Genomic DNA, 10,682 nt, shown 5'->3' on the forward strand with positions numbered 1-10,682 from the left:
AATGTTTAAAATGATCAGATTTGTAGATATCGGTGAGAAATTTATCTAGATTCCAAAAAACCAAGCTTAAAAAAATGGGGCGATGATCATGAAGCCACAACAACCATATTTTTGTAGTTCAAGCATCAAATCCGACTTGTTGAGTCACAATGATCTGAGTCAGGCTACAATTCTCCTGAAAAAAATGATCTGAGTCAGGCTACCAATCCAACCTCAACCTGAGCATCAGATAGAAGTATAGAACTCTTCTGCAATGATTTTCACAGCTCAATTATAACATCCTTACTTCACAGCTCTTGGAATGTATACATACTTCATAAACTTCCACTAGTTCGGTATCGGCAGCTCATTACAAAAGGATACAACAGAGGCAAAATGATGATTCTGATAGATAATAATAACTACAGAGCATCACAAACTCTATTCATATGTACAGTATAAGGATGGTAACTGCGTGACTTTGCATGCTATGTACAAATCCAAAACAGTCACACTTTCAGAGAGCATATATCTTCTTTTCGTGATCAGTCAAGGCATCAAGATCTGAATGGACTGAATGTAAGGACCAGGAGAAGGACTTGCTGCCACTCGCCCTCTTTATACGCCTCTGTTTATCCTCCCCAAACTTGAATCGCTGGCGTAGCACGAAATACCCCAATATGAACAAAGTCCCAAACATGATAGGTCCTCCCACTGATGTTATTGTGATCGCCATCCAGGAGGCTTGTTTTCCCACCACCAAAAAAGCTAATGAAAGAAACGCCCCACAGGTGCTTAGACAGGCTAGCCACATGAGCTTATTGACAATCGAGACTACTAGCTTCTGAGCACCAGTTTCCCATGCAACCAAAGTGATTTGAACTACAACAACAGCAAGAGAAATGAACAAAGCAGTCGCATTCAGAAGGCAAAAGACATGGAAACCTGTACTTCCAGCTATATTGGCCTTGCCAGCATCTTTCCCATTTTGTTCGTATTGACCTGGCAAATTGAATATTGCGACGAAAGCAATGGATGCAATCAAAACTGCTACCAAGGTCACCGAATTGATAGTATTCTGGACAGCTTCTCTATGCAGTTTCCTCAGCTCTTTTGCAATTCCAGTCACTCTTCTATTTGTTTTAGCATTCTGAATGAGTTGTGTTTGAACATCATGCTTTATATCGCTCACGGTTCTCCTCAATTCTGATGCCTCATCAATTTGCCCGACATTCCTAGCATTCTTGGCACCAGCCTGTGATAGGCTCTCCATAATCTCCATTTTAGATTCACCATATGGGACTTTTTCTGCCAAATCTAGTGCTGTCTCATTATGATTATTGATGGCATTGATCTCAATAGATTCATAACTGAGTAGGAGCTGCACCATCTGAGATAAGGCAATGAAATGAATTACAGTCAACACAATATGCAAAACGTCGACATATCTTATTAATTGCAGAAGTAAAATATTCTTGATTCATTTGAGCTAAAATATCAATTTTCAATCCATATTTTGATAATTATCAAAGCAACTTATCAAGTTACAGTGTAACAGTATAAATGTTCATTAGTTAAGAGTATGATGTTAGCAGCATTATAACACAGATTCATATGGAAACAAAAAATTGAATTGTGCACTATACTTTCATCCATCGTGTTCAATACATGATATTATGGTTATATTAATATGTTTCATCTAGCTCTTTGCATATAGCAAATAGCCGACAGACAGTACGAGTGGGCGTTAGCTGATCTGGTAGGTCTTGTTATTTAATACTGGTAAATATAATATAAGATCCTGAAAGAGGTTACTTAAAGTTTACTTGCCCTTAAACTTGGTTTGACTAATGAGTAAAACACCTATTGACAGAATATACAATGTCAGTACAATTTCTTGTACCAGATTATTCTTATAATATAGGACAAGTTTGTTTGCCTTTTGTGTCTTGAATTAATGTAACAGAACAAAGGAGCAAATAATTGGTAAGCTAGGAAACTGATATATGACTCCTTTTATGCAAAGTAACCTGAAAGAAAAGAAAGTAATAGAAATAGCCATTTTTGTAGCTGATAAGAATGAGTACAATGAGTGTGATCATTCAGTATGAGTCGAAGGACAAGCCTCATACCTGAGGGCGCCATTTTCTTGTTGCTATGTGTAAAGCCGTGTTCCCTTTCTTGTCACGCAGATTAAGGATGGATATATCAGCTAGTAACATCTCCTCAACTACATCAGGATTTCGACCTTTTACAGCCATATGAAGTGCAGTCTGACCTTTCTTATCTATAATTGAAACTATTCCTGCATCCCTCAATAGAAGTGCTCTGACAATACGATAGAGTCCAATTCTTGCAGCCGTGTGCAGAGATGTTTTGCCATTCTTCCGCACAATCCTTATTGACCTTTCATCCACATCCAATATGGAATTAACAACGTCCAAGTGATCCTTAATAGCAGCTGAGTATAGAGGGCTAGTGTTTGATGAATCACACAGATTGCACAAGGCTGGCCATCGACTCAAAAATTCTTTGACAATTCCTGAAATTTTTTGGCAATTATTCATAAGCTACATACCCGAGGTATTGTTGAATAAACCATCAAGTTCCTCTTAAGATTATCTAGTATAGATAGCTCACTACTCGTCCACAATAAAGATGATCAGATTCAGATGCCACATCTAACTACTGCACGTGGAATGATATCCACGGGCAGAGCAGCCATTTCTTTGTGGCAAGGATACTAATTGTAACGCCTTTGGACACATGATCCAGGTTCGCCATATTCTTATGACTGAATCTTTACTAAAAACTAGATAAAGAACTCATCAAACTTCACTAGTAACTTTTGTTAAGTACTCCCTTTGGAGCAATAAAAATTCATTGGCTCATTAACATCTACCAAACGGAACCATGAAAGTAAGGAGAACCAAGCAAAGATCTCTACATACAAAAAGCCAAAAATAAGAATCCTAATGTCTATAAAGAGTACAGCTCAAAATATCCAACCTCACCACTCCTAATCGGGAACCCAATCTTCTTGTATCAACCGGCATCTCTGTTAAACTATCACCTTAATTTGGATTCTCTACTTAAAAAACAAAGTCACAAAAACGAAACTTCAATATTCCTTCCACATCAAAATCCAATATTTCAGATAACCAAGAAACCAAAACTTCAAATTTCATAGTTTCTCTTACTTCCGATAGAGGAAAATATGTGATAAATAGCAAGATTGGGGGCTCTCACCAGTGTGCCCCTGCTTTGCGGCGACGTGGAAAGCGTCGAGATCGAGACGCGATCGGATAGTGGCTGCATCGTAATCGTAAAGAGGAAGGAGATAGCGGAAGAGATCCTCCATGTTGCCCTCCGCCGCTATGTACAAAGCCGTCTCTCCGGCTTCCGTCTGCGCCGCCATCAGGGTCGCGGCGCCGCTGTCGACTGCCGCGGAGGCTTCCACCACGGCCCGCACCGCATCCAGGTCACCCGATCGTACGGCGGCGAAGAAGGCTTGGTGTGATCGGAGCAGTAGATCCATTAGCGTGCAGATTCGTCCACTTTCTCCCCCCCTCTCTGCTCCACACCTCTCTCTCTCTCTCTCTCTCTCTCTCTCCCTTTAAGAGAAATGATTCCTGTCACTTTCTCCCTCCGAATTATAATTTTCTTTTTCTATTAAATTTTTTTTACTACAATATTAATCTTAATATTTAGATGAATGCATCATCCATTGCTACAATCCAACCATTTAGCTGTTTGAAAAGTATGGGAAGTACTCGTGTCGCACCCTCTCTATTTCATCGTCCTCATAGGAGCTATTGAAAAGTTTTATGAGTACTTTATAATGCATTTTTAAATGCTACCAACGAGGTAAAAACAAAACATTCATCTACCTTATATCCTTTAATTACTATTATTCTTCTACCTCGTTACGATTATTACTAATTAAACCATTCATTCTTCCGTAATACACTCTAGATAATACAAACGTTCTTCAAACACTTTTTGATAATCTCGTGATTATCAATCAAGATGATACTGTGTCATATCATTCATTACCTCTGATGGTCGGTGAGAATCATCTTTGGGAATTTTCAAGAGGAAAAGACTACTTGGCCAAAAGGCTACTTTATTTAGGAAGACTTGGAAGTCAAGGTCTTGTGCAGGTAAACTGTGGACCAACTCTTGTCCTGCTAAAAAGTTTTGGGCCCACTTAGTTTGGGCTACTAATTGATTAGCGCCGGCCCAACTCCTTCCAACATACCCAATTCAAATATCAAACTGGTAAATTCGCTCATAATCTCATATATAAAGAAAAGATTGTTAAAAATCACATTGGAGATTTTGTTCTTGTTCTATTGTGAGAGAATATAAAATTGGGGAAACATGGCATATCCTAATATTTAAGTTAATTTTGGGTTCCACTATGCATATATAATCCTACTAATGCTATGATTAGGCTTAATTTTGATTCAACACATTCCTCTCAAAGATTCAAATTTGTACAAATTTTGGTACCAATTATAAGATGTCTCTTTAATTACCTAAAAATTCATGGCATCCGGATTCAAGCTCAAAAGATAATTGCAAGGGAAAATTCAATAAAATTCAAAGACACAAGACCACCTCAGAGTGTGACATCAAATCTACTACTTTGAGACATCATTATGATCCACAACTGGTTAAAAGCAAAGTCATATGACTCAGAATCCAACCAAATGAAAGGGTCTGGCCCACCATCACTACCAGATTTTTTTTTTTAATATTTTTTTCCATGTACTATTAGGCAATGCTTGATGAGTGACCCTCAATATATGCCGCATATTTTGTCAAAATAATTGTATATGAGTTTTGATCGAGATATTCTCCTGGTATGAATTTTAATTCGAATCATGCGTATAAAATGCTGGTTGTCAAAAATTAAGTTCATTACCTCTGCAGTAATATTTAATTTAAGCAGGAGTAAACAAGGGGTCCACGTGTCTTAGATTTACTGGGCCATATAACGCTGTTGCGCAGAGTGGGCCCCAGAGTTCGATTTGCGGTTCGCGGGACCCACCAGGCCGCAATAGGTGGACCGGCCGAGGCCAATGGCAGGTCTAGTTGAATCGGTGTCAGGCTTAATAAATTATAGAATAGAATAATTTTATCTTATCTGGTAAAATAAATATTTTAGTAGGAAGGAACCAACCGTTTTAATATAAGCTTATCAGGATTAGTATTTCTGTTCACAAATATAATCCAATTATTAATCATGTTACACTAATTCTGTCAAAATTAGTGCAAATTTGAATAAGGAAAAGATAAATAATCCACAATCCTTTGGTACAAACGTCGCTTATATAAACGATCTCATCCCTTCTCATCATCTATAAACCAATATCATTTGGGTCTACGATTAAGATAGGGTTGGTGCTTGCTTCTCTTCCTGCCTCGTTCGCATCCATGTCTCTGCTCACGGATCTCGTCAACCTTAACCTCTCCGACACCACGGAAAAGATCATAGCCGAATACATATGGTGGGTTGATCTGCTTCGCTTCTTCTTCTTCTTCTTCTTCTTCTTCTTCTTCTTTCTTGGGATTTTCTGGTGGATTCTAGGCCGCGATGAGTGTTCCTGATCAATATGCTCTGTAAAAGAGCTTCATTTTGGCTTTTGTTTTTGATGGTTTTTATGACATAATAAAGATGCAACCTTTCCGTAGAGTGGTTTATTGTGTGGGTGGATTCTTTTCTCATCACTAATTTCTCAGCTATTTTGTTTTTGTTTTGTTAAAAGATTTGCTTTGATCTCTTGTTATTTCTTTCTGATCATGGTTACGTGTTCTAATTCTTTGAATTTCTGACTGTTTACTCCTTGCATCAGGATCGGAGGATCTGGTATGGATATCAGAAGCAAAGCAAGGGTAAATTTTTCCATGAGTTTGCTTTATAAAATATCCTCCTCCTCCTATATTTGCTTTACCAAGGAAAATAAATCTGCCAATTTGATTCTTTGCTCATCCTAATGATCATGATTGATGATCAGACGCTTCCTGGCCCTGTAAGTGATCCAAGCAAGCTTCCAAAGTGGAACTACGATGGTTCGAGCACAGGTCAAGCTCCTGGTGAGGACAGTGAAGTGATCTTGTAGTAAGTGCTACCTTCCCTGACTCATAATTTAGCTGCTTGATGCTCTGTTCAATTTTGTGATTTTTTTTTTGTTTATCTTATTGCTACCTGTTATGCTAATCTGCACTCATGTTTGGATGTCGATGTAGCCCGCAAGCCATTTTCAAGGATCCATTCAGGAGAGGAAATAATATTCTTGTAAGTTTATGGCCTTCTTTAGCTCCTATCTATTGATCAATGTTGATTTCAGTGCTGGTATTTTAAATGAATTCTTTTTAGTTTTCCCAATCAGCAGTAGTCTTGCTTTTTGTCCCTGTAGAAGGCACAGATATTATAGTGTTTCTCGAGATGTACAAAATAAGAAGTCATTAATTACTAACTACATGAGACACTTGTAGACTTGTAGATGGAACTGATTACATTATGATTGCTTCAATCGATTTAATTGAGAAGCATCAGTTTAGTTTGTTTGACCGTTGTATGTGATTGATTACTTGGTAGGTGGTAGTAATGCGATTAATACGCAAACTTTCATCCAATACTCAGCAAACCATTTTTTCTAGCACAGCTGTGGGAAATCTTGACTCTTTTGAAATCTTCGGCTTCTTTTGTTGCATATGTTCCTGTTTCAGTTTTCTAATACATCTACTTCTGATATATAGGTTATGTGCGACTGCTATACTCCAGCTGGGGATCCAATCCCCACCAACAAAAGATATAATGCTGCTAAAATATTTAGCCATCTAGATGTTTCTGCTGAAGAAACTTGGTATATATCTTTATATGAAAACAAGATGGTCTCTGTTGAACAAGTTTTGGTGATTTATTCTTCTAAGAAGAACAGTATTTGTTAATGTCCTCATTGTGGTTCTCTTTCCATATAAAAAACAGGTATGGAATTGAGCAGGAGTACACTCTACTGCAGAAGGATGTCAAATGGCCTCTAGGCTGGCCTGTTGGTGGATTCCCTGGTCCGCAGGTAATAATCTTTTGTTCTCTTTCAATGGTTAAAATAATAGGCTTCATTCCTTGATCACAGGAGGTATTTTATTGGTTTATTTAGATTGTTTAATAGTATTTCAGAAACTTAATTGATTTATTTTTCCAAGATCTTCCAGTATCTTATATGCTGCTCTTATATTATAATATTGTCAAGTATGGTAAGTTTCAAGGAACTGCAAAAGGATCTTTCTTTCTTAAAATGTGTACTCAGTATAAATAGTCAGTCTGTAAATTAATGGTGAAAACACTCCTAATTCCTTTACATTCCATCTCTTTCACCTTTCCTATTTCTTGAGTTCTCCGGGGCTATACATTATCTATTGTCAATTTGTGTTGTGTATCCAATTCTATCTTTAAACTACACAATTAACATTTAGATGTCTTTTCTGATCTAATTCCTGATCTGGTTTCTGTGTCTTGGTGGTCCGTACATCTTTGCAACAACTTCCGTTCTTTTGGATAAGCATTTGTAAATCTCATCTTGTCTTCTAGGGTCCCTATTATTGCTCGGCAGGAGCAGACAAATCCTTTGGCCGTGACATAGTTGATTCCCACTATAAAGCCTGCCTTTATGCAGGCATCAACATCAGTGGCATCAATGGAGAGGTCATGCCAGGCCAGGTATTGATAGAATTTCCATCCGATTCTTTCATTCTGGAAAGGATATTCTATTCATAATTCAGTGTTTTATAGTGGGAATTCCAAGTTGGGCCTGCCGTTGGCATCTCTGCTGGTGATGAATTATGGGTTGCTCGCTACATTCTTGAGGTAATCTTGAATTCATAACTGTCCTGTTGAAATTATGATCCACACTTATAAGCCCACAAGTGTAGGATAGACTAGAACTTCATTAACTCCTAGTGTAGTAATCTCTACTTACTTTTCCCTTTACAGAGGATCACAGAGATCGCAGGTGTTGTTCTCTCATTTGACCCAAAGCCAATCCAGGTGTGTCTCTTTCCCTTGGCACATTACATAATCTTTGTCTCTTAAATGTGTCTAGATTTGAAAAATGTTTCTTCCTTGGCAATGCTACCAGGGTGATTGGAATGGTGCTGGTGCTCACACTAACTACAGGTAATTTAGGTTCATTAAGCCTTCTGTCTTTCAGTTTGTATAGGATATATTTATAGTATTTCATAGCATGCTCCTTGTTTGTTAGTTCTGGTTTTCCATCTGTTGCTTTTCAGCACTAAATCTATGAGAAATGATGGAGGTTACGAGGTCATAAAGAAGGCTATTGAAAAGCTCGGGTTGAGACATAAGGAGCACATCGCAGCTTATGGTGAAGGGAACGAGCGTCGCCTCACTGGACGACATGAGACTGCTGACATCAATACCTTCTTATGGGTATGTGTATCTTACTGCCACATCCATTTCTTGAAAACTAATCTCGATAAAACACATTTGATACTACTATCTCCTTTGTTTTGCAGGGAGTTGCAAACCGCGGGGCATCCATTCGGGTGGGTCGTGAAACAGAGAAGAATGGCAAAGGTTAGTTTCTTCCTTTTTATCATTCACTTTGAGTTTACTGCATCTACTGAAACATCTTTCAGCTTAAAGCATATCTGATAATGAGGATACTTCTTCACCACTCAGGTTACTTCGAAGATAGGAGGCCAGCTTCCAACATGGATCCTTATGTTGTCACTTCTATGATTGCTGAGACTACCATCCTCTGGAAGCCATAAGTCTTGAAATCAGTCGGTTTTTCGTATCAGATCTTCTCAATAAATTATGCAGACTCATCTCTTCAGATGTCATCCTAATTTAACTTTACTGCTTAATTAGTGGCTAGGGAGCTCCAAGTTATTATTGACTTATCCCTTTGTTGGTTTCACAGTATTTTCAGTATTAATTAATAAACAGATAGTAACACTGTTCGAGTATTATGTCTCATTGGCATCATCCTATTTTTATCTTCTTATATTGTTACCTTTGCATGACATTGTTTCAGTATGGCTCGCTTAATTTTAAGATAAGCTCCAATTGCTCAAAAAGTGCACATCATTGAGGAAGATTTTGGAACCTAAGGTCCTCCAGGGCTTTCACATATTAATCTATCTTGGGACTACCGTTGTAAACTTGTCAAGGCTAGCAGCAGAAACAATTCTTCCTCATATACATTAACTAGATGTCTTGTATGTCTAAAGAAAGTTTTCTCGCAATCTACCCTGTCCTACAGAGGAACGGCAAATGGGATAGTGTCTCCTAGAATGTAAGGTTGAGACAGGTAACCATCTATCTTCTTCTTATGAATGGAAGATACAAGTACTCATAGTTAAAAGTTCAGTTGTTCATTGAACTGGCTGCCCTGATGTAATTGTTACAAACTCTAGAAGATAACCAAAACATATGATTATTGCTCTATAAGGTAAGAATAAGTCAATCTCCAATTTGCTTAGTTGTTCCTATCAATTTATGCTCTCTTAATATCATTACACTATAACCCGTACAATTTATATTTGTAACTTGAATCCCTAAAGTTGTTTCTAAGGTTGTAAAATAGGATCTTTGGCTCATGAGCTGCTTAAGCTGAGCTTGAGTTCAATTTCTAAGCTCATTTAATAAACGAGCCAAGCTCGAGCTGACGGTGCTCGAGCAAGCTCGAATTGGCTTGTGTGTGTGTATATATATAAAACCATCACTTAGCATATTAGGTTCAGTGCTCAACCAGTCAATTTTGAGCTGGCTCAGTTTAGGCTGAGTCGAGCTTGAGCCCTATCTTGGTCGGCTTGGTTTAAGCTCGAGTTGTGCCAATTGCAATTCATGCTGAGCCAAGCCCAACTCAGCTCGACTAATGAAAAGGTAGTCAATATTATCCTTGCAACAACATGAAAAGCAAGCAAGAAGAAGGGCCATAGCATTTCACAATTTTGCAATTAGTTAACCTTGCAGGTGCCAAAAGAAATTCTCAACAGATTTATGTAAACTTCAGTAAATGACATTTCATTAAGGAATTCTTCAGTAATACGAGGGAACACATAAACTCTTCTAGTCCAGTAAATAACATTTTACAATTACAGTTACAGAAATTATAATTAGAATCAGCAAACTAGTTGTTTCTTTCTACCAAAAAAAAAAAAAAAAAAAACAGTTGTTTCTATGTGTTTATGTTAATGGATACAAAAATTGCTGCATACTTACAGATTTCTTAACAGGATCCAGCACTGAAAACTTGGTAGCCCATCACTGGTTCTTAATTTGAGTGGAAGCACAAGAATAGTTAAATAGATAGACCATTCTGGACACTTGTTTCAGATAACTTGAATAGACTCTCTGGTTGTCTCCTCTCTGCTTCAAATCTCAATAGAAACCATTGTAAAGACTCAATAACTTGCTGGTCATACAACTGCTTCTGCTCGGCGATTTCGCGATACTGACGAGCCTCTCTTTCTATCAATGCTTTCTCACTTTGAAGAGTTAGTATCTTCGCCATCGCCTCATCAGCAGCAGAAGAAGATGCTTTTCTTTCTTTCTCTACCTCTATGAAAGCTGCTTCGCGGAGCCTTCTCTCCTTTTTAATCTTCTTTCTCAGTAACATTATGTAATCTTCCTCATCTTCATCAGACTCTTCGTCTTCCTCTGTCTC

The 10,682-nt window shown here is 37.9% G+C and overlaps 2 protein-coding genes across 2 annotated transcripts; one reads left to right on the top strand and one right to left on the bottom strand.

The window, feature by feature from the left end:
• Window positions 1-257: 257 nt before the first annotated feature.
• Window positions 258-3,636, bottom strand: LOC140787345 (ankyrin repeat-containing protein At2g01680). Its single transcript, XM_073136218.1, has 3 exons — window positions 3,229-3,636; window positions 2,112-2,521; window positions 258-1,369 (listed from the first exon to the last, which is right to left on the bottom strand). Exons 1-3 carry the CDS (start codon window positions 3,515-3,517, stop codon window positions 497-499), a joined length of 1,572 nt encoding a protein of 523 aa, XP_072992319.1. The 5' UTR covers window positions 3,518-3,636; the 3' UTR covers window positions 258-496.
• A 1,566-nt stretch (window positions 3,637-5,202) lies between these two features.
• LOC140787333 (glutamine synthetase nodule isozyme) lies at window positions 5,203-8,982 on the top strand. The gene is made up of 13 exons (XM_073136203.1): window positions 5,203-5,495; window positions 5,841-5,880; window positions 6,003-6,106; window positions 6,235-6,283; window positions 6,748-6,854; window positions 6,977-7,064; window positions 7,580-7,708; window positions 7,781-7,855; window positions 7,982-8,035; window positions 8,127-8,164; window positions 8,278-8,437; window positions 8,524-8,584; window positions 8,690-8,982. The coding sequence occupies exons 1-13, from the start codon at window positions 5,422-5,424 to the stop codon at window positions 8,779-8,781; spliced, it is 1,071 nt and encodes a 356-aa protein (XP_072992304.1). The 5' UTR covers window positions 5,203-5,421; the 3' UTR covers window positions 8,782-8,982.
• Window positions 8,983-10,682: the final 1,700 nt, after the last annotated feature.

This window comes from Typha latifolia, chromosome 4, assembly GCF_019914945.1.
Source record: "Typha latifolia isolate L0001 chromosome 4, TyphaL0001v2, whole genome shotgun sequence".
Lineage (NCBI taxonomy): Eukaryota > Viridiplantae > Streptophyta > Magnoliopsida > Poales > Typhaceae > Typha > Typha latifolia.